General features: G+C 49.8%; 1 protein-coding gene across 1 annotated transcript in view; it reads left to right on the plus strand.

The window, feature by feature from the left end:
- The window catches only part of EDARADD (EDAR associated death domain), a 50,333-nt gene extending 27,359 nt beyond the window's left edge, over positions 1-22,974 (plus strand). Inside the window, exons 5-6 of the mRNA XM_036277751.1 lie at positions 8,927-8,972; positions 22,556-22,974. Of these exons, the coding sequence (XP_036133644.1) occupies positions 8,927-8,972; positions 22,556-22,938 (429 nt within the window). The 3' untranslated portion in view covers positions 22,939-22,974. The remainder of the gene's footprint in view (positions 1-8,926; positions 8,973-22,555) is intronic.
- The last annotated feature ends 1,562 nt before the right edge of the window (positions 22,975-24,536 follow it).

Here is a 24,536-nt window from a genome sequence, read left to right on the forward strand (position 1 = left end):
TTTTTGTGCATTGGACCGAGGGGCAGTCAGCAGAGCGCGGTCCGGCAGCCTCACTGCCTTGCAGCCAGGTGATCTGCAAACCTGAAGTGGCCTGTGGTCCTCGGAACAGCAGGGGAGGGACCCGCGCAGCACTTGCTGTGGGTGATATCTGGTGTGAGCCAGCCCAGCAGGCCCCTGCCTGCCCCTCTGGGTGGTGCCTGGCCCTGCAGGCCCCAGCACGATCTGTGTGATAGATCGGCGTGTCCTGCACTGTGCTGGCCCTGCGAGGGGAAATCAGGTAGTTCTGGTTTTAGGGCATCCTCGGTAGTTCCTCGCTTCTTCCCTGACATGATGTTTAGGAATGTGGAACCAGGGCAACCAGGGAAAAGTAGGAAGCTCCCCAGAGCCTGCACGTGGAGTCTTTAACTCTGCCAGTCGGAACAGATTGTCAGGGTTCTTGATCTGGGGCTGTAGGAGCGTTTAGAGGGGAGCAGGAATTCCAGGCGTGGTCTCGCTTGAATGGAAATCACCTCTTCCGTCCTGTAAACTTACCCCTAATGTCTCTTGGCCTGTGCTCCCCACTCTTCCTGCCCTGTGTCTTCTCCTTCATCCGTCTTTCCATCAGTCTGTGGAGCTGTCCATGTCACCTCCAGGGAGGTGATGGACAGTGCCTCGTTAGAAGAGGTGAATAGATCCACTAACCACTAGAACGTTAAAAATAGGTGTGGAGTCCCAGGGAAAGTTAAAGGAGGGTCTTTAAGAGCCACAGATCTTTCTTGTCTGTGTTTCGACGCCCTAGACAGTTTTGCCTGAAACAGGTGATAACCTGGTTCTGTCTCCCTTTTGGCACATCACTTCCTCAAGTTGGGACATCGCCTCTCTCTACACTAGGCTCACTTACCCCAGGCGGTGGCCTTACTGCTCTCTGCGCGAGCCCTCCATGCCCTCATAGTCCTCATCCCCACCAGACCCCCACCCAGGCTCTCAAGTCCCGCTCTGACCCAGCCTCCTGCCTCCCTCCCTCCCTCTGTCCCCGCCGCCCCCAGCAGGCATTGGTGGAGCTCTGCTGATTTGGGGTGGAACCTGCCTTGCCCAGCTCTAACCAGGACCACCTGCGGTCTGTTTTTAATTTTTTTAGGACTTTTTAAATTTACTTTTTTAGAGAGAGAGAAAGGGAGAAGGAGAGAGAAACATTGATGTGAGAGCAAAATACTGATCAGCTGCCTCCTGCATGCCTCCTACCGGGGACTGAGCCCAAAACCTGGGCATGCGCCCTGACTGGGAATCGAGCCCAGCAGCCTGTGGTTCACAGGACGACGCCCAGCCGGCTGAGCCACTCCAACCACAGCTGCAGTCTCTGGTTTTGATTGTGAGAGAAAATAACAAAATAAACGCTGCCTCCTCCAGAGTCATGCTGCCCAGCTGCAGTCACTATCCCAGGGCCTTGAGCACTTTTCTCCGTAACGAACCTCCCAGAAATGGAATTGTAAGAGAGGAATCATGGTACTCTGGTCTGATGTCATCTATTAATGCCTCTGTCCTTGACTTTGTGCTACTTTGGGGCCGAGTCAGAACGAAGTCTCTGGGAAGACATGTACAGGTCGCAGGGGGTGCCTGCTTGCTGCACATCACAGCTTCTCCCCCAGAACAGCACAGCAAGGCTGTCATTGCATCGTACAGTCTCGTTAGTGCTCCACTGACTGTACTGCCCTCGAATTTCCGGGAAACGTCGGGTCGGCGTGGGGGTCAGGGTGCAGCCACTTCACACACAGCTGAGGGTGTAAGCTGGTACAACTTCCAGAGGGTTATTTGGCCTCTGTTACTCACGGATCAGCAGTCCCACTTAAGGACTCGGTCCCGTGGCAGCATAGCGGAGCGGGTTCGTACCGGAGAAGGCCCCTCACCTGCGCAGCACAGTCGGTGAACGAGTGTCGGAACTGCGACAGGTGCCGTCTATGACACCTGGAAAAGGCGTGACCACCGACTTCACATTCACAAAGCAGTATTACCAGTATTATTCAACAAATAAAACAGGTTGTAGATTCCTGTGGTTTGGGGTTAAAAATGTCTCCATAGAGGTTCCTCTGGCTGAAGAGTCAGCAAGGATGTGCCCCAGACTAGAGCCAGGAACCTCTGGAAGGGAGAAGGGACCAGAGATAGAGAGAAAAACACTTTCACACCTCTTGTTGCTTAAAAAAAAAGTATGATTTTGATCAGTGTGTTTTTGGAATGTTTTTCAAATTTAAAAAAAAGTAGTGGAATAAATGATCCAAACATTTAGATGGCATTTATGCTCAATGAGCTTTTCATGTTTTGGCATTTGAAACCCAGTATCTTTGTTCAGCTCACATAATTATGCACCGCAGGAAGATCTAGACTGAAGCAGTGAGTTAGTTCATGGGCACGTCCTCATCCGCACCTTCCTTGGCTCCGGGCACCAGCAGCGCCGTCTCCTGCGACCTCAGCTCGTGAAGGAAGGACACGCAGGCGGGGACTCCTGCCTCTGTAATACCCACACCCTCGTGCCGGCTTGCCTTTGCACAAGCAAACCATAATCACCTGCAAAGTACTGGCAGTGTTTCTGAACAATAACCATGATCCTTCACACACGAAGGGAAACCGCCACTTTCATCTCTGGAACCTGAGCAAAGGGATGAAATTACACCTGAGCACAGCCTCGTAGGCCAGGAACAGGGGGTGCATCTGACCCCCACTTCACCTCCAGGCGCAGCAGGGCTTCCTGTAATCGGATAGAAAACTCGTTGAGGAGAATGAACCGAATGTACACAAACCTACAGACTTGCTCTCCTCCTAGCAAAGCTCTGTAGCGTTTCATTCACGTTTGTTTTCCCATGTCGTCTGTCATTTTGATGAAACGTGTCCTGTTCCCTGAGGACACACTTGAATCCTGGCTCGCCTCTGTGCCCCCTTGGCACCTTTCCATGCCCGTGTAACACGTTGTTCCTGTGGCATCGATATCTGAGCGCAACTTTGTCCCATTGGTGGACTGTAACCTTGAGGCAGCCCAGATCTGTCCCCTTGGCCCCTGCAGTCCGGGCCTAGAACGGCCCCTGACAGTAGTGCTTGTCCTACATCAAATTCATTTCTAAAAGCCAGATTCTGCAGCATAGTTCTAGAGAAATAGGTACGTCCAGCTTTCTATGGTATTCAACTGCAATCAAAAGTAAAAGTCACCCTGGCCAGTTCGGCTCAGGCTAGAACATCAGCCCGAGGACTGAAGGGTCTTGGACTTGATTCCCAGTCAAGGGCACGTGCCTGGGTTTCAGGTTTGATTCCTGGCCCTGGTTGGGATTATGCAGGAGGCAACCAACTGATGTGTGTCTCTCACATTCTGTCTCTCCCTCCCCCACTTCTCTTCCACTCTATCTAAAAATGAATGGAAAGGTATCCTCAGGTTAGGATTAACAACAACAAAGTAGAAATAAGGGCAAACAGTTATTACAGTAATAGTAATTAATTTTCAGAGAAACAACTGTATAAATTGCTTTAGAAAAACCTGACCGGATACGCACAGACCAGCATGGGTAATCGAGAACAGTTCGGAGAGCTACGCAGAGGCCGGGCCCCCTTGGGATCCCTGCCAGAGAGCTGCCGAGTGTCGCTGCCGCGGGACGGCAGAGAGCTGGGGACATCGGCGCTGGGACAGCAAGTCCCGCTGTCCGAGCCGTTTCTGTCGCACACTGGAGCATCTAAACTCCTATCTTGAGAGCCACTTGCTGACATGTTTTCTCAAAGCAGAGAGGTCAAGCCTCAGTCTGGTGGTTCTCGTTTCGGCTGAGACTGGCCTGTGGCCAGCCCCTCGCCTGTGGCGTCGTCCTCAGGAGGCACGTCTCCGGCTCTTTGCCTGCAGTTTCTGTTGCTGCCTGCTTTTGGTCTTCATGCTGGTTTCCGAGCAGACTTGGATTATAATCAGGTTAACCAGCCTGTTTCATTCTCTCCCACTCAGCTACCCTCCTCTTAGTTTGCAAAATGGTCAAGGTGGAACCCTGGGTCAGTTAGCCAAGCATGGAGACGGAAGAAGGACCTGGACACACGAGCGTGGTTCACAGGGAGCTGGCCCTCAGTGGGTGGGGTGGCTGCCTCCCCCAGTCCCAGCGTCCCGGCCCTCAGCCCCCCACAGGGACTGCACATGGAGCACTGTTCACTCCGGGTGCAGAGTGACCCCAGGGTGTTTCCTCGGCCCTGGGGTCCCCCGGAGCCTGGTGGGAAGTCACCAGGTGTAATCTCCGGGGGGGGGGGGGGCGCCAGCACCCAGTGCTGTCAGCTCCCTGAGCAGAGATGGGACCTGACCACAGCTGACGACCTAAGCAAAGGGCAGAACCAATGTTACCAGCCACTGTCTTTCTGCTCAAAGAATTTCAGGCAGCAGTTCACACATTTCCCCAAACATCAGGTAATTCCCTCATATTTGCAACGGGAAAGTTTTACAAGAGGGGGGTTGTCTTCAGCCTACTTGAGCGTATAAAAGAGATTTGAATGTTTGCGCTGTGGGGAAAAACACATGACACGTGATTACCATCTCAGCCATTGCTCAGTGCACAGCCCTGTGGTGGGCACCACGATCATCTCCCGAACGTCCTCGTCTTCCCGAACTGAAACTGTCCCCATTACCCTCCAGCCCCCTCGCCCTCTCCCAGCTCCGGGGAGTCACTGTTTTCCTTTCTGTCTGTTAAGAGTTGACTCCTTAGGCACTGCACGCACATGGAATCATACCATAGCTGTCCTTTTGTGTCTGGCTGATTTCACTTCGCAGGATGTCCTCCAGGTTCCTCCACCTTGTGGCCTGTGTCACGAATTCCTTCCACTTTAAGGCTGAGAAGTGTGGCAGTGTGTGGACCTATTCATCTGTTGATGACATTTGGGCTGTTTCCATCTTTTTTCTTATCTAGACCTTTCTCTTTTGGCACACAGACCCAACCATGCCCAGAGACTATTCTCTCCCACAAAACCAAGGTGTAGCTGGGGCCCAGCTGAGATCTGATACGAGGTCTCATAAATGCCTGGAGCAAGGCTGGTAGAGAGGAGCTCACCCGGAGCTGAGGGCTGGCCCGGGGCCCACAGCCCGCAGACAAATCCAGGCTGTTTGTAAATATCGCTAACATGCTTGTACGACTAAGTGGACAGGATCCAGGTGAGACCAGAGGATGAAGTGGGGGTGGAGGCCACACAGCTGGTGACAGGAGCTGAGTGCAGAGAGCAGGGTGGAGGGACGGAGAACGGCAGTCCCCCCCAGATGTGCACTTGTATTCCGTCCTCCCACCTCCACTCATCCTCTGCAGGTGTGAGACGTAACCTGTCTCGGGTGTGCACATCCCCACAGTGCAGCAAGCACACGATCCTTTGCCTGTAGTCCAGAGTCTGGAGCAGAGGAGACTTTAAACCTCGACACCCAGTGGAATCAGCGCCCTGTGGTGGCACATGCAGGAGACTGTGGGAACACTCTGGCACACGGCCCAGACTGGGACTTTGGAGATGGTCTCCAGAGCTAGTGCCTAAGCTGAAGCCTCAAAGATACAAGGAAGTTCCAGAGAGAGGCCTGGGGAAGCTCTCATCCAGCAGACAGCTGCGCGTGTGCTCCGGCCACCTCCATGTCCCCCGCCCACCTCCATGTCCCCTGCCCACCGGGTGGGAGCCAGCCAGGACTGCTTTCAGAAATCACCACTCACCACCTTACCAAATCTTGTCTCCATGTGGCCCTCAGAGCCCCTGACCTTCCCGCAACTATTGACACCGTCACCTCTTGCTATGACCTCCTTTGTCTGCTTTCCTGTCTCTTTCCTCCCCTGCCACTGAGGGTGGGTGTTTGAGTGTCCTCTGGGCTGTGCTTTCCCATCTGGCTCACCACCACCTGTCCGTCTTCCACAATCACTTCACCATTTCCGTCTCCTGCCCTGGCCTCCCACACCAGCACCATGATTTCAACTCGTAGACGTGCCATCTAACCCAGCACCTCTTCAGACCTGCCCCGCACCTCACCGCCCTCCCTCCCCCCGTGGCTGTACCTCTGCAGCCCTCCAGCTTTGTCCCTTCCTCTCCCAGGACAGTGGTTGGGGTCACATCCACCCTTGCCTGTGAGTGAGTCCTGCTTTCCCCACCGGCCTCCACGCTGTCCCTGACCACCCGGGAGTCCCCACCCGTAGCCAGGCCAAGTAGGAGACTGAGGGGCGCTGAGCCTGGCCAGCACCCTAGTGCAGGACATCCCCTGGCTACAGTGCACAGCCTCTAGTGATGGACATCCCCTGGCTACAGTGCACAGCCTCTAGTGATGGACATCCCCTGGTGACGGTGCACAGCCTCTAGTGATGGACATCCCCTGCCTACGATGTACAGCCTCTAGTGATGGACATCCCCTGGCTACAGTGCACAGCCTCTAGTGATGGACATCCCCTGGCTACAGTGCACAGCCTCTAGTGATGGACATCCCCTGGCTACAGTGCACAGCCTCTAGTGATGGACATCCCCTGGCGACGGTGCACAGCCTCTAGTGATGGACATCCCCTGGCGACGGTGCACAGCCTCTAGTGATGGACATCCCCTGGCTACAGTGCACAGCCTCTAGTGATGGACATCCCCTGGCTACAGTGCACAGCCTCTAGTGATGGACATCCCCTGGTGACGGTGCACAGCCTCTAGTGATGGACATCCCCTGGCGAAGGTGCACAGCCTCTAGTGATGGACATCCCCTGGTGACGGTGCACAGCCTCTAGTGATGGACATCCACTGGCTACGATGCACAGCCTCTAGTGATGGACATCCCCTGGCTACAGTGCACAGCCTCTAGTGATGGACATCCCCTGGCTACAGTGCACAGCCTCTAGTGATGGACATCCCCTGGCTACAGTGCACAGCCTCTAGTGATGGACATCCCCTGGCTACAGTGCACAGCCTCTAGTGATGGACATCCCCTGGTGACGGTGCACAGCCTCTAGTGATGGACATCCACTGGCTACGATGCACAGCCTCTAGTGATGGACATCCCCTGGCGACGGTGTACAGCCTCTAGTGATGGACATCCCCTGGCGACGGGGCACAGCCTCTAGTGATGGACATCCCCTGGCGACGGTGCACAGCCTCTAGTGATGGACATCCCCTGGCGACGGGGCACAGCCTCTAGTGATGGACATCCACTGGCTACGATGCACAGCCTCTAGTGATGGACATCCCCTGGTGACGGTGCACAGCCTCTAGTGATGGACATCCCCTGCCTACGATGTACAGCCACTAGTGATGGACATCCCCTGGCTATGATGCACAGCCTCTACTGATGGACATCCCCTGGCGGCGGTGCACAGCCTCTACTGATGGACATCCCCTGGCTACAGTGCACAGCCTCTACTGATGGACATCCCCTGGCGGCGGTGCACAGCCTCTACTGATGGACATCCCCTGGCTACAGTGCACAGCCTCTACTGATGGACATCCCCTGGCGAAGGTGCACAGCCTCTACTGATGGACATCCCCTGGCTACGATGTATAGCCTCTACTGATGGACATCCCCTGGCTACGATGTATAGCCTCTACTGATGGACATCCCCTGGCTACGATGTATAGCCTCTAGTGATGGACATCCCCTGGCTATGATGCACAGCCTCTACTGATGGACATCCCCTGGCGGCGGTGCACAGCCTCTACTGATGGTCATCCCCTGGCTACGATGTACAGCCTCTACTGATGGTCATCCCCTGGCTACGATGTACAGCCTCTACTGATGGACATCCCCTGGCGACGGTGCACAGCCTCTAGTGATGAACATCCCCTGCCTACGATGTACAGCCTCTAATGATGGACATCCCCTGGCTACGGTGCACAGCCCAGCTCCTGGCACAGGCTTGTAGGTCTCAGTCTGGAGACCAGCGCTGGGCTTTGACGTGCCCAAGGTTGTGCAGCATCTGGAGGAAAACCCGGCTTTTGACCCAACTCTAGAGTTCTTCTCGATCCTGTGGGCAGAGGAGTTGGTTAGCTGCTGATGGGGGTTTGAGGTGTAGACAGATGGAATTACCATGAGCAGACAGACGGGGCTGCTCTGCTGAGTCCTTGTGCAAACACCGCACACACCCCAGGACCGAGCCTCCCCTCCACGGGTGGGTCCTGTGGCCTGGCCTTGACTGTGAATAGAGCCCTGTCATGTGGGCAGAGACACAGCTACCTCTTTTGGATGCTGCTTTTTTATATATATATTTTTTTTTTAAATCCTCACCCGAGGGTATTTTTCTATTTATCTTCAGACAGAATGGGAGGGAAAAAGAGAGAGAGAGAGAAACGTTGATGTGAGAGAGACACATCAACTAGTTGCCTCCCATATGACCCCGACCAGGGCCGGGGACCAGACTGCAACCAAGGTACATGCCCTTGACCAGAATCAAACCTGCGACTCTGGTCCACGGCCGATACTCTAACTGCTGAGCCAAACTGGCCAGGGCAGGGTGCTGCTTTTTTAAAAAACAGTTTCTCTCTGTTGCTTTGTAATGTATACTTAAAAAGTATGAGACATAAAGGAAAAAATTGTAACCTGGACTGACATACAAGCCCACCAAGAAGTACATGAGAAACAAAATAAGGAAAATAATCCATAAAGTGAAAGAAAAATAAAACAATAGCACATTGTTGCATGTACTGATACATTAAAAAAAAAAAAAAAACTAGGAAAAGTAATTCATTTGACAAACCTTTGCTGAGTGTGTCTGTGGGCCGGGCAGTTCTGGGCTCTGAGGACCCAGCCCAGGGAGCAAACAGACAAAAGCCCCAGGCTTCCCAGAGCCTATGTTGTGGGTGAGACACGGAGTTCACGGCCCATCAAAATATCATTCTCAAGATCCATCACCCCCACCCCCAGGTTTTGGTGGAAATCTGACTAAATTGGAAAATTGATAGTATCTCCATTCATACGTGGGTATGATTTTAGTGACGGTCGCTTCTTGGTTTCCAGGGAGAAGAAAACGGCTTTGCGGACAGTGCTGGAGACCCCCTTGCAGGTAACGATCAGCTCTAACAGTGGCTTCAGCGAGAGCTAGAGCGGCTGCATTGAGATAATTTCAGACTATGTTTATTATTAACTTTAAAAATCTGTTACAGAGAGGGACTTTCCAACTATATGGCTTCAAAGAGTATTCTCTCTGAGTTAACCCTGCATTGCTTGTGAGGGTCTCGGTGGGGTTCTCAGTTGAACAGGTTTAAGGTTGGGCAGTGGTCACCCCAAGCACGTAGGAACACCCAGTTTGTTATCTCAGGTATATCAAGGTACACACTGAGTCACACTGGGCCCCGAGCTGCACAAACACAGTGCAAGCCTAATTCCTTGAGATTGTGGGAGAGGTCGAGTCTCTGACTCAAGACCTCCAGGCTCTGTGGACTGTCAGACACTTAGCCGGCTCCCAACAATCCCCCCACTTTGTTAGTGTAAAACAGAAATTTTAGCGATGTTTGGATTTCGTATTAATCTTGGGGGGAAATATGAAGTGAACATTAAAATAAGCTATTGAAATAGTAATGAAAACACTTTAAACCTCACCATTTTCTGTATCTTTAAAATAACATATTGAGCCCTGGCCAGTTTGGCTCAGTGGTTGGAGCATCAGACCACAGACCAGTGAGTAGCGAGTTCGATTTCGGCCAAGGGCACATACCTCTGTTACAGTTCGGTCCTCAGCCCCGGGTGGGGTCGTGCGGGAGGCAACCAGTCGATGTGTCCCTCTCATGTTAATGCTTCTCTCTGTCTCTCTCCCTTCTCTCCCCCTCTCTCTCCTTCCCTCCCACTCTGTCTGAAGATAGATAGAAAAATGTCCTCAGGTGAGAATTGAAAAAAAAAAAACACACATATTGAATGACCTGTCAGGGCTTTGTTTCTTTCTTTCTGAAGTGGGGTGGGGTACCCATAAAACCCTCAGGACAATCTGTCACGAGTCCCAGACTGTGCCCAGGAAACTGCTGAACATCAGACGTACAGTGCATTGTCGACTGTTTTCCCTTGGGAATGTGATGTTGGGTCAGGGTGGCGAGATTCTAGGTGATTTTTTTTTTAATTGAACTGATTTTTTTTTTTATCCTCACCCGAGGACATTTTTTTTTCCATTTTTTGTTTAGATAGAGTGGGAGGGAGAGAGAGAGAGAAACATTGACGTGAAAGGGACACATCAAGTGGCTGCCACCCGCACGACCAACCGGGGCCGGGGACAAACTACAACCGAGGTACATGCCCTTAGCGGGAACCGAACCCAGGTCTCTCTGGACCACAGGCCAACGCTCTAACCGCCGAGCCAAACCGGCCAGGGCCTGATTTTTATTTCTTAAAGACCCAATGTGTGCCAGGCCTTGTGGCACAAGTATAGCTATGGGAGACAGAGTTGCATTCTGATTCCAGCTCAGCCACTGCCCGGCTGTGATTAGAGAAACCAAGGGAGACATCGGGCTAGATGGACCTCCAGCAGAGCCCTCCCATCAGGTCTCATGGGACAGACCCAGCAATCGGGATCCCATCCCATATGCCCTGGGAACTTGCCTTCCTTGGGCCCCTCCCTGGCTTCCACAAACTCTGCAGTGAACACAGGCTCAAGTTAGAAACACTTAGCAGGGTAACCTGGAGGAGAGGCAGCATCTTTGCATATAAGCAGAAATAATTTTTATTTCCTTTCCACTGTTCGATAGGGATCGAACCTGCAACCCAGATACAAGCCCTTGATTGGGAATCAAACCTTCAGCCCTTTGGTCCACAGGCCAATGATCTAACCAGTGAGCAACCAGCCAGGCCCTATACAGTATTTTTAAAAATTCTAACACGAATGGGTAAGAGAAAAATCTGCCCCCTGAAACCTTAATCTATACTACAAATGTATATATATACCAAATGATCAGATGTAGGAAGACACACACATCTCTAAAAGTCTGTGACTGGCCTTGTTGGTAGGAGCATGCATTTTTTTCCCATATGCTCATCTGAATTTTCAGATTTTCTATGACAAGCACATATTACTATTCTAATTTAAAAATCTATATTTAGCCCTGGCCAGTTTGGCTTAGTGGTTAGAGTGTTGGCCTGCAGACCAATGAGTCGTGGGTTCGATTCCAGTCAAGGACATGAACCTGGGTTCTATTATTTTTTTTATTTTTATTTTTTATCCTCACCCGAGGATATTTTTCCATTTTTTGTACAGATAGAGTGGGAGGGAGAGAGAGAGAGTAAGGGAGAGAGAGAGAGAAACATCGACGTGAAGGGACACATAGAGTGGCTGCCACCCGCACGACCAACCAGGGCCGGGGACAAACTGCAACCGAAGTACATGCCCTTAGCGGGAACCGAACCCGGGTCTCTCCAGACCGCAGGCCGACGCTCTAACCGCTGAGCCAAACTGGCCAGGGCTGAACCTGGGTTGTGGTTCTCCCTAGGCCTAGTCAGGGTCGTGCGGGAGACAGCCAGTCGATGTGTCCCTCTCACGGCGATGTTTCTCTCTCTCTCCTTCTCTATCTGAAGATAAATGGAAAAAGATCATCAGGTGAGGATTATTAAAAAAAAAATCTATATTCAAACTTTTTGAAGACTAACATACACACACTAATATAAAACGTCAGCTAAAATGAGAATGAATAGTCTGTTGTTTAGGACTATCTCTAAACCCTTCAAGGAGTCTCATAAGTTAAGGTCATTATTAATGAATAGATTAACTTTAACCACATTTCAGACTGTCTCAAAAAATGTTATCCGTGTCAGAATGAAATGGAAGCCTTTCAGAGAGAAGGAACTTCCCACCACAATGGCAGGTCGCCTTCCTGGGAGCAGGCCCTCCCTGTCCCCTCTCCCCCTGCAGGGCTGGTGTCTGTTGTTTGCCGGGTGAACTGGCTGAAGCAGGTCTAGGTCTACCCTGTCTTTGAACGAGAGTAGCAACTTAAGTAAGATTTTTTTTTTTTTTATGTGCAAACACTAATTTATGTACAAACACTTTACAAATATGCTTTTTTTTTTTTTTTTATCCTCACCTGAGGATATTTTTCCATTTTTTGTTCAGATAGAGTGGGAGGGAGAGAGAGGAAAGGAGAGAGAGAGAAACATCGATGTGAAAGGGACACATCGAGTGGCTGCCACCCGCACGACCAACCAGGGCCGGGGACAAACTGCAACCGAAGTACGTGCCCTTAGTGGGAACCGAACCCGGGTCTCTCCGGACCGCAGGCCGACACTCTAACCGCTGAGCCAAACTGGCCAGGGCTACAAATATGCTTAGATGACAGTGCTCATTACTCTCTATGTGTGGGTCCATTCATTTCCTCACCAGGTGCAAGTGGAGGGAACAGCCTGGGGCATGGGCCAGAGCTGGTCATCAGGCCCTGGGTGGGATTCCAGCCGCGGCCCCGCCCTCAGCCCTCTCGCAGCCCCCACGCCAGGCTGCCTTCCTGGCCAGTGAGTCACCTGTACAGCACACACTGAATGCTTCAGTGTCATCAGGGGAGGTCAGATCCCAGCAGCCTCAGTCTGAGTCTGCAGCTGGAATAAGCCACAGTCCAGCCTGCCCCCCCAAAGCATCTCTGAGCTGCCGACAGCCTTTCCCAGAAGCTTGCTGCTGGGAGAGGCCCTTGGCCTGGCTTTGACCAATTCAAGGAATTTGAAAACCTTAGTTATCTGAGATCCACTTTATAGCTGACTAAGTAAGCGGGATGAGAGGATGCAGGCACTAGACAGAAGGAGGGCTACTCAGAAGAAATGACAGCTGACAGCTGTAATCAGGAAGAAGAAGAAAGCAAGTCAGGCTCGCTGCCACTAGGAAAGCAGAGCCCCTCTGTGCAGCCATTGGGTAGAGAAGCAAGCACCAGGGGCAGAGCACCAGAGAGGAGGTCGTCACATGGTGCCCTGGGTTCGGACACCACCACCACCACATGGTGTTCCCCATGCCCTGGGAAGAGAGACATTAAAGTTTTACAATGTTGTCATGGAAAGCTTCAAAATGAAAACATTTGGACTTTAAAGGAGTAAGGCTCAGTTATTTAAAAACATACCCCAAATTGGAAAACATGAAACCTCTTCTCGTACCCCCTGCTGACAGTGGCTATGGCACGGACCACAACACTTTCTGCACCTGTTCTTGGCAGCTGCCAGTTTTTCGGGAATGGTTTTCCGACAACCATGTGTAATTCAGCACTTGCCTAATCGAAACCAATTTCCCTACAGAAATGAATGTAAAATAGAATTTTCATTTGTTTCAAATTAGGACCATAAAGATACACTGTGTTAATATGTTTGTGTCCCTAGCCAGTTTGGCTCAGTTGTTGGAGTGTCGGTCCACAGACCAGAGAGACACATGTTCGGTTCCTGCTAAGGGCATGTACCTCGGTTGCAGTTTGTCCCCGGCCCCGGTTGGGGTCATGTGGGTGGCAACCAGTTGATGTTTCACATCAATGTTTCTCTCTCTCTCTTCCACCCTTTCTCCCTCCCACTCTATCTGAAGATAAATGCAAAAATGTCCTCAGGTGAGGATAAAAAAATACATAAATATATGTTTGTGTCATTTAATTTCACATAAAATTCTGTGCTGAATTTTAACCTGGGTCCTTTCTTATGAAAGAGTTTGTTTGCTTGTTTTTCTGTGCCTTCCACATTCCACTTTTGTTTGATGATAAAATTGAGACTCAGCTCAATTTGTTAGATGGCCCATGCGGCCACCGGTGCGGTGTCTCCTTAAAAGGGAGTTTTAGAAAGAGAAAATGAAATCATATTGTTTTTTCGTGTGGGTTGAGATCAAACACCCACCAAAAGCCCTTGGGTCAGTTTCTTAGTAAATGAAAAATAATTCTTTATCATTTTCCAGCTCCTAGCATTTAACTGCCTACCTCTGACAAATATGTGGTGTGTGTGCACCCTAGTGATTTATCAAAGTCATAAACTGGCATTTAAAGTTTATTTCCAACCACATTGGAAAGCACACAGAAAGAGACCTGAATTTGCACCCTTAACAAACGCAGCTGCAGAAGCACCTGGCTCCCGCGTGTGCTGAGACCGCGGGCTCCACAGTGGACAGTTTGTACACACTGGGATAGAGTTCATTTCAGCACCACAATGTTTTGCTATTTGCAAAGTTGCCAGTATCAAATGTTTACTATTTAATTGTTTGAACAAACTTGAGACCTAGCTATTCTGGAGAACATTCTTGTAAAGGATCCGAGAGCTGAGCCCATCGGAGGAAAACACCGCGTGGTAATAGCCCAGTGTACAAGATAGAACGGCACCTCCCCTGCGGGGAGACCCATTAAGTCAACCTCTGATCCACTGCCAGCGCCCTGACTGGAGCCAAGCTCTGGGCTCAACTAATCCCAACCTTTGTGAATTCTGAATATTGTTCCAGTTCATAATTAACTGTTAATTGACCAGTTGCTTATAATCTGCCAGCCCCAAACTTAATAGTGAGGTGCCATACCAATGGGCTGTTTCTTACAATTGTTTTCATGACTTAGACATCCCTTGTCAGAGAGCCTGCTTGAGCCCTGGCCGGTTTGGCTCAGCGGTTAGAGCATCGGCCTGCGGTCCAGAGAGTCCCGGGTTCGGTTCCCGCTAAGGGCACTAAGGGCACGTACCTCGGTTGCAGTTTGTCCCTGGCCCTGGTTGGGTTGTGTGGGTGGCAGCCACTTGATGTGTCCCTTTCACGTTGATGTTTCTATCTCTCTCTTCCTCCCTCACACTCTATCTGAACAAAAAATGGAAAAATGTCCTCCAGGTGAGCGTTTAAAAAACAAAAAAGAGCCTGCTTGATTCCTGCGCTCTTCTCGAAAGTCTAAGGTAAAAGGTGTGTGAGAGAGAGAAGATGGAGAGGAGCAGACACGGCCCAGGAAAGTCCACTCATCTGTCCAGCACATATGGCATCTGTCATAGAAGTCACTGGAATTCCAGAATCCGATTCTGGCAGGCCCTCTAAGAACTTACTCTGTAGATGTTTTTAAGGAGGCGATGGTTTTCAACTCCAGCTGCACATTAGAATTCTCAGGGCAGCTGCTAAAACTCCCCAATCCTGCCTGCCCCGCAGACCAATGGAACAAGTGTCTCAGTGGGTGGGATCCGGCATCAGGACTCAGCCAGGGCGAGAGCCACAGCTTTCAAAAGGCTCTGGGTTGGGGTTCCTCACCTGCAGCTACAAATTCTTGGTTGCTTGCTCACCGTGCACGAGGATGAGGCTTTAATGGATGACCTCATTTAATCCTCTCAACCACCAACTGTCCCTATCCCTGCTTAGAGTGAGGACGTGGCCTTACCTAGCTCAGTAACCTGTCCACACTGCACACCTGCGTGGTGCTAGCAGGTGCCGACGGTTGGCAAGCCGCCAGCACTCCTGTTGTTGATCTTGGTGGTGCATAGTGCACGCCTTCTCCATAGCAACCGGCAGTCTTCTGCTTTGTGTGTTCTCAGCACTAAAAAGGTCCAGTGGGTTTGAACATTTCTAGATAGTTCTTCATAGGCTGCCCAGAAGTTTCTGATTTGACTATTTTCCTGTGTCACACTCTTCATTCATTTTACGTACTGAACAAATATTATCGAGCGCCTACTGTGTGCCTGGAATGAGGCAGTGACATCAGACATTAAAGTGCCTTTCTTCTTGGAGCTTAGATACTAGTTGGGAGTGACAGACAACAGACAAAAACTAACAAGTAGGTAATTACATACGGTGATGGGTGCCTTGAGGAAAATAAATTAGGGTAATGGGACTTTGCATGGCAGGGGCAGGCTGCTGCTTTAGCTAAGAAGGCACACAGGGACCTAAGTAATGCAAAGGAGACGCCATGTGGACAGCTGTGGAAGGAGGACTCTAGGGAGGCTAGCTGGTGCAAAGGCCCTGGGGCAGAGCTGAACTTCATGTTGTAGACACAAGTGTGGGCAATGAAGAGCAGTAGGGAAGGAAGTGAGCTGGGAGATGTGAGCAGTAGCCAGACTACATGGGTACTCTCTTCTTCCCATCTCCTTAAAAATGTAAATATAAAACCTAACATCTTCAAATAACATTTACATCAGACTTGACAAAAATACTTTCACATCATTTATCTAATTTAGTTAATGAGGTACAGGAATTATTATCATCGATTTTATTTTATTTTTTATTTTTGTTTATTGATATGAGAGAGAGAGAGAGAAACATCAATTTGTTGTTCCAGAATTGATGAGCCCCATGTGCCAGATCCAGAACGGGGTGATTCAGGGCCATGCATGTGAAGGACGCAGTGCAGGCTGGTTATCCATTAGGCACTTGGTACGGGGCACCTACTGTGATGATGAAAGCCTGTGAGAAATCTGGCCCTTCCCCTCATCAGTTCTTCCTTCATTTAAGCCGGTACTCACTGGACCAACAGGGAACAAGTCCCTCCAGGGTTTGGCTCTAACATGAGACGTCATTGTGAACAGCGGTGCGGGTCGTTCCCCCTTTGCATCCATGGAGAATACACAAGTCAAGTGCCAAAATATGCCAAGCAAGGACCCTAATTATTAGGGAATCTAAATAGATTTTTGTGCATAATTAACTTCTTTTTTTTTTTTTTCAATAACCCTCTCCTTTCCTTCCCAGATCTAGAATCAATCCATCTTTTTATACCTTAAAACCAATTCTGTACTATTCCCCACGATATTAGTTTGCTGCCAGCAGATATCAACAACATTCTCCTTCTTTTCCTAATAATTCTCTATTCAGGTTCTGGAAGTCACCAAACAATAATAGCAAATCTCCTGTCTCCTACGGAGTCAGCCAGGTCCCGTTCATTCAGACAGCAAACAATTTTGAATTTCTCTGCACAGCAACCGTGTACGTGTCATGTGAGAGGCATCAAAGAGTCCCAACCACCCCTTTCTGATGAAAGCCTCTCTGGTCCTAAGTCTCTCTCCCCAGGATTGTTTCTTCCTTAAGGCATCCTCCACGTGTGCTGTGACATGACAAGTGTTGACAGAGGACAGGACCAATGTGTTTGACAGGAAAGAAACATGTTTTCTTGCTCAAGTCCTCCAGAGAGCTCATTACAGTTCATGATTCAAAATTCAGTTCATTGATGTTGGCAGTTTGTGTAGATTCCGATTTGGTAAATGGAGTCATTTGTGTTGTTGGAAATGCAAAAGGAAAGAAAACATGAGCAGACTTTGGACATATCTCATTGAGGGTTCTGTCAGTGCCGTTGTTCAAAGACATACAACCTGTCGTGCACTCGAAGGTTTAAAGGAGCTTCAGAGAAATCTTCCCGGTGTTTTCTTTCTTATTCTTGAGACAGGAGGACAATGTTAGAGCGAGGTTCAGACACCAGTGCGTTGCATTCTGGACTCAGAGGCTCTATCCTACTTTACTTTCCTGAGACATTTAAAAAGTACTTTTAGCCCTGGCCGGTTTGGCTCAGCGGTTAGAGCGTCGGCCTGCGGTCCGGAGAGACCCGGGTTCGCTAAGGGCATGTACTTCGGTTGCAGTTTGTCCCCAGCCCTGGTTGGTCGTGCGGGTGGCAACCACTCGAGGTGTCCCTTTCATGTCGATGTTTCTCTCTCTCTCTCTCTCTTCCTCTCTCTCCCTCCCACTCTATCTGTACAAAAATTGGAAAAATGTCCTTGGTGAGGATAAAAAAAATAAAAAAAATTAAAGAAAGAAAAAGTACTTTTAAAGTATCCAAATAAACACAATAATTATAAAAAATTAGGAAATATCCATTTTTGTTACACATACCTCCAGATTTTTCTCTGTGCCTATGGAGGTGTAGCTAATATACTTTTCATGAATATGAATGACTATTATTTGTTTTTATAAAAACTGAATTATATATACTCTTCAATAATCTGATTTCTTTCCCACTTGGCAGATATAATACATTTGATCCTATTTTTAAATAAGAGCAAAGAGCCCTGGACAGTTTGGCTCAGGGGTTAGAGCATCAGCCTGCAAACTGAAGAGTCATGGGTTCAATTCCCAGTCAAGGGCACGTACCTTGGTTGCAGGTTCAATCCCCAGTCCTGGTTGGGTTGTGAGGGAGACAACCAGCCGATGTGTCTCTCTCATATCAATGTCTCTCTCTCTCTCTCTTCTTCCCTTCCTCCCTCCCACTCTATCTAAAAAATCAATGGAAAAATATCCTTGGGTGAGGATTTAAAAAATAATTTTAAAAAAGAGCGAAGAGCCCTGGTCAGTTTGGCTCACCGGATAGAGCATTGGCCTGCGGTCCAGAGACCCGGGTTTGGTTCCCGCTAAGGGCATGTACCTAGGTTGCAGTTTGTCTCCGGCCCTGGTTGGTTGTGTGGGTAGCAGCCACTCGATGTGTCCCTTCACGTCAATGTTTCTCTCTCTCTCTTCCTCTCTCTCCCTCCCACTCTACCTGAACAAAAAATGGAAGAATGTCCTCGGGTAAGGATAAAAAAAAAAAAAGCAAAGAAAATTCATAATTTTCCTTATATACCCCACTTTTAATTTTTTTTTCTTCTTTATTGATTATAGAGAGAGAGGAAGGGAGAGGGAAAGAGAGAGAGAACATCGATTGGCTGTCTCCTCCACTGGGAATCGGGCCCACAACCTGGGCATGTGCCCTGACCGGGAATCAAACCAGCAAACTCTAGGTGCATGGATCGACGCTCAGCCACTGAGCCACACCGGCTGGGTATACCCCACTTTTAGCAAGAAGCTTCCATCGCCATTAGTAGGTTTTTTTTAGATCAATGAACTCTGTCCACCATTCAGCTGGAGTTTTCTTATTTACACACCATTAATGTAGCTGAAGAATGGCTCTCCGTGTATTATGTAGAAATGCAAGCGTTTAAGGTAGAATACGGAACAGGAAACAGAATGTCTCTTGCAGAGTCACGACATGCAGACATAGCAGTGGGATCCACAGGAGAGGGGCTCTGAGGTGGGTTTGATAGGATGGGCGAAGGTCACCAGTGGGCGGGAAGTTCAACAGAACCAGTTCAGCATGAGGGACAGGGAAAGAGAGGAACCGGGTCAGCGGAAACACTGGAAAAGACACGGAGGCAGAAAAATATAAGGTATACGTTTTCTACCTATGAAGTTGACAGAGTTTTTAAAACTAAAGCTAGGTGCTGAGCAGGGTGCAGTCAGAGAAGCACCCTCGCGCGCTCTGGCTGGCGTGTTTCTGGTTCTGGAAAGCAGTTGGGGCAGAGGCATTGATAGCCTTGGAGCGCTCGTGACTGTGGCTAAGAATCCCGGTACTGGTGAGATGAGTCAAGATTTGGCCCAGAGTCCCTGTGCAGGAGTCCGCCCCAAAGTGTCACTCTTTGTCATGAAGTCGCGAAACCCAAGTTTGAAATAGTTTATATGCAAAATCCATCATATATGATTTCTGAATTTTCTATGCTGAGCTTATATTAATTTTTTATTTAATTTAATTGAGCTTTTAAAAAAAACGATGAGGCCCTGGCAGGGTAGCTCAATTGATTGGAGCATTGTCCCAATACACCAAGGTTGCAGATTCAGGGCTCATACAAGAATCAAATAATGAATGCATGAATAAGTAGAACACATCAAAGTTTCTCTCCTTTCCTCTCTCTAAAATCAATCAATATTTTTTAAAAAAAGAAGAAAAATGTTGTGTGTTCAGGGAACTGAGTCGCTTAGGTAGTCTGAGCACAGGTGATGTTGAAGGAAGTCATGGGAATCAGACCGGAAGAGGGGCCTGGAGCCCCCCGTGGGATCTGAGACAGTGGGAGCCAGTGGGTTGGAGTGAGAACTGTGGTGTAAGTCGTCGAGGTGCTTCCGGGGAACAGGGGGAGAAATTCAGTATGATTTTAGGCCCATTTAGTGGGAGATGCCATCTGGACCTCCCGAGGGGCCTTCCGGGCGTCGGTTCTGGAGCCCTCGAGAGCCCGCAGGGCGAGTCCTTCGTTCATTCCTCGCTCGCGCTCGCGCTCGCGCTCAGCAGACTTCGGGAGCATTTTCTCTGCGCCACAGGCTGTGCTGGGTCCTGCACGTGCAGAAAGGAAGAAGGGCCCTAGTTCCGGTGGGAGAGCCTTTCCAGGTTGCTGGGAATGGGGGAGAGGATCCCCCCCATGGAGGGGAATCTCAGGGCTAAGGACAGGCTGGAGCGCCTCCTAGTTACTCCTGAGGACTCGGCCGTGAGACAGGCTGGGATCTCAGGGTGTCTGGGGGACAAGGGCGGGACGTGGCCAGGGCAGGGCGATGAGCCTGGAGGGCGGGGCGGGGCTGTCAGAGGAACCATCAGGGAGGATGCAGCCTGCAGCGAAAGGAACAGCGTCCGAAGGGACCACAGATCTTGGCCCAGTTCCAGAGGCAGCAGTATCCGGAGGAGCTGGTGTGATGGGGACATTGTAGCAGCAGGTCTGGTGATCCTCGAGGTCAGGTGGGAATCCGCTTCTTTGCCCTGAGTTTCCGGCCCTGTCAGACTGCACTCGGGCCAGCAGTTGGGGTGCAGGGAACTGGGGCCAGTATCCTCGAGGTTTACGGGAATGAGGCTGGTCAACGAAGATGAACCTGGAGAAGCATCAGAGGGGCAGGTTTTAAATTCTCCCTCTAGAAGTTCAACAGTGAATTAAAAAAGAGGAAGGGGCCCTGGCCTGTTAGCTCGGTGGTTAGAGTGTTGGCCCCCACACTGAAGGTTCCATTCCTGGTCAAGGGCCCATACCTGGGCTGCAGGTTTGAACCCCAGTCCCGGTCTGGGTGTATTTGGGAGGCAACCAACTGATGTGCCTCATCTCTCTCTCTCTCTCTCCCTCTCTCCCCACTTCCTCCCTCTCTTCACTCTCTCTAAAAAAATCAATGGAAAAAATATCCTCATGTGAGGATTAACAGAAAAAAAGACAGAGGAAGGAAAAGTGATTTCAGCAAGTTATGAAACCAGAGGAGGTAGTTTTGAGGTCCTTAATTTTTACTCTAGAGGAGCCCTTATACATATTTATATATAAAGGAAAGAAAATCAGTAGAGATGTGGGCTGGAGATGAGGGGAAGAAAGATGTTTGATAAAACCAATCTCTGGGCTTGGCCGGTGTGGCTCAGTGGTTGAGCGTCACTGGTTCGATTCCTGGTCAGGGCACATGCCCAGGTTGTGGGCCTGATCCCCAGTGGGGGGGCGTGCAGAAGGCAGCCAATTGATGTTGATATTTCTCTCTTATCAGTTCTATCTCTCTCCCCTTCCTATCTCTCAAAAAAATAAAAATCAGTAAAAACATTTTTAAAGAAACAATCTTAGTGAAGGCAGGAGGGAGGCTCAGGGGTGTCTGTGAAGCTCAGCAAAGAGGGGGGCTCTGCACCGATCAGTCTGTCAGTTGTCTCTGCACGAAGCTAAACACTGTACTTGTTACAGTAACACATGCTTTTGGTTGTCACAGAAATATGACACCACTAGAGAAAGTTCAGAAAGTAGAAACACAGTCCTGCCGTATCAGTGCAGTAGCCGCTATTGACTTTGTGCATTTCCTTGCATGGCGTATGAGCGCAGTTTTCCCACGTTCTAACCACAGAGCATGGGCTTGCTCGCCACTGGCGTGTGTCACTCCCCATTACAGCACCCACATGTTCTAGGCTGCCGTCTAGTCTTCATAGTCACTGCAGTCATGTTCCATCGAGGAGTGCAGTCATTACGTGTAAGTCAGACAGGAATAGAAATGCTCACGTGTGCATGTGTTTCAGATGGTCTCAGGCTGGACTCACAGGAGGTACATTCCTCGGTCAAAGGACAGGCGTGTCATTTTTATGGCTTTTGTTACCTATTAATATGTACTTGCCCCAGAATTGCTGGTTCTCAACCTAAACCATCAACGAAGTGAATTCTTCGTCCCAAATTCTTTACTTTCCTAAATTGGGACACCCACAGCTTAGTGTAGTAAAGATCATTTTAACTTTCCAGAATTTTCTGGCCTCAGCTGTTAAACTCCCCACCAGAGGGGTCAGGAGGCAAGTTGCTCAGTTGCCCCGCTGTGCAGACACCGCTCACAACCTTCTTATAAAGGACTTGCCAGCTCCGCCCTCCGGACGTGCTCTGAGCACTGAACCGAGGCTGCAGCCGCCTCTGGGCAGGGCCGGGCTCTGCCCACCTCCCTGCTCACAGCTCCGGCTTTGGCTCCACTTCAGAGGCAGCCTGCTGGGTGAAGAAAACACAGATAAAGGCAAAGGGGTGATAAGATGGCCATACATTTTTAAAATACGCTTTCTGGCATTATCAATTACCACTCACTTTTAAATATGTGTATGGAGTGGATATTCCAGTGTTCAGTGCGTGTGTTTAAAGGCCTTTTAGGGAAGTGTGCAGTCCTTTGCCCAGTGCGCCGTGCCTGACATTTAGCAGCTGCCAGGGCTGACCTGCAACTTGGAGAGGATAAGGGTTGCTTGCGGGGCTGCGGTCTGGCCCGGCTGGACTGGGATCTGCCCACCGAGGCTGTGCCACCGGGGCTCTCACTCTGGCCAGCAGATGCATTTGTAAGACACAGAGTCTCGACTGACGAGGAAATGGGCTTCCAGCACAGCAACCTGTCCTTGACTATCGAGAGCCCGTTTGGGTGAGGGCAGACCCTGAGGCTCGACGATTCAGATGGAAAGGGAGGGACTGAAGAGATGAGGCTTCTTGGGCGTCTTGCTGACACACGATGTCCTGTTTGTTCCGCAGATGTCAGCAAGGTCAGGTCCTGCCAGGACAACTGTACTTGCTCCTCCTGCTCGCTGCGGACCCCCACCATCAGTGACCTGCTCAATGATCAGGACTTACTGGATGTGATCAGGATAAAGCTGGACCCGTGTCACCCAACAGTCAAAAACTGGAGGAATTTTGCGAGCAAATGGGGCATGCCCTACGATGAGCTGTGCTTTCTGGAGCAGAGGCCCCAGAGCCCCACCTTGGAGTTCTTGCTCCGGAACAGCCAGAGGACGGTGGGCCAGCTGATGGAGCTCTGCAGGCTGTACCACCGCGCTGACGTGGAGGGCGTCCTGCGCAGGTGGGTGGATGAGGAGTGGCCCAAGAGGGGGCGTGGAGACCGCCCCAGGAACTTGTAGACCTCTGCTCCTTCTCCTCGGCCTCCTTGGACATTGAAACAACCCAGGCCAGGGAGCAATGCGAATTGTTCTTTTCCAGGAATTCAGGATAAGGATGTGGAACAGCGGGCATTGGTTTTTCCCCGAGCTGGCAGTTTTGGGGAAGGGTAGGTTTTGTTTTGGTGGCGGATTTTCGTTTTAGTTTTGCACATGTTTTAATTTAATATTTGCGTCTGGAATTGGAAGAAATATTTTGTAGGCCAAAGCCTACGATGGGAATGGATTCATGCCACAATGTAAATAAAACTATCCTCTAAATACTGCTGAAGATTGAAGTAGGAACTCAGACTGTGACAGCCCCAAACAGGCATTGTCCACGGGCTCCTTCGTGACCAGAGGTCCACAGCTCAGAAGAAAGTGGCACAGAGGAGTCAGCCTGTGGGTCTGTTTGTAACTTTTGTTACAAAGTACTTAGGTGAACTAATGGGATACTGGTGTTATGCAGTGATCCCTTTCAGGTCACATGTGCCCTCTTTTCATTCAATTGCTTTTATAATCTGTGCACGATCAAAAATGTCATTTGCTCAAGTATTTTTGAAAGAAATACAAAAACCGATGGTTACTGGGAGGACAGAATCAGGAATTAGTAGCAAAGGAATATGGGACAGGTGTTGACAGAGAGGATGCAGAATGCCCTTTGGTCACCCATGACTTTTAAAAAATTAACTTAAAACTTACTTTTACATTTTTCACGTAAGGCTGGCTGCCTCACCCCTGAGGTGAAGCTCTGGTAAGAAGGAAATACTAATCGCCTGGCCCGTAGATGAGACGCAGCCCTCCGCACTCACCACCCCAGCGGAGAGCAGCCCACAGCTCTGCAGGGCAGCGGAGCCAGGGAGGGTCCCTTGAACGGTGATGCTGGGAGGGAAGACATGTGTTACGGTCTGAATTTTAAACCAAGTGAAAAATTGGGTCCAAAGAGTATCTGATGTTCTTATTTGATGAAGTTGTGGAGGACACTTCCCAGAAGGGTTTCTTTTTTTTTTTTTATCCTCACCCGAGGACATTTTCCATTTTTTGTTCAGATAGAGTGGGAGGGAGAGAGAGGAAGAGAGAGAGAGAGAGAGAGAAACATCGATGTGAAGGGACACATCGAGTGGCTGCCACCCGCACGACCAGCCAGGGCTGGGGACAAACTGCAACTGAGGTACGTGCCCTTAGCGGGAACCGAACCCGGGTCTCTCTGGACCGCAGGCCGACGCTCTAACCGCTGAGCCAAACCGGCCAGGGCCCAGAAGGGTTTCTTACTGGAGAAACCAAATGTTCTAGGATTCAGGGGGGGAAACCTTGGTTTGCTTGACAATTTCATAGAAGTGCTATTTGGGTTTGGCTGTAGGTTTAGAAAATTAAGGTACTTTGGGAGGGGAGGGGATTCTGTATTAGTCCCTCCCTGATTAAAATAAGCAAAAAATGATGAGTTAACATTGATTGGAGTACAAGATTAGTATTAGCTCAAAAGAAAGTTATTTTCTAAGTCAGCATTTTCCCTCTAATGGTTACAGTGGTTTTTGTTGGGTTGCAATAATATAAAGCTGGCTTCATCATCAAATGTGAGCTCT

Source organism: Molossus molossus, unplaced genomic scaffold (genome assembly GCF_014108415.1).
Source record: "Molossus molossus isolate mMolMol1 unplaced genomic scaffold, mMolMol1.p scaffold_m16_p_23, whole genome shotgun sequence".
In the NCBI taxonomy this organism is placed as follows: domain Eukaryota; kingdom Metazoa; phylum Chordata; class Mammalia; order Chiroptera; family Molossidae; genus Molossus; species Molossus molossus.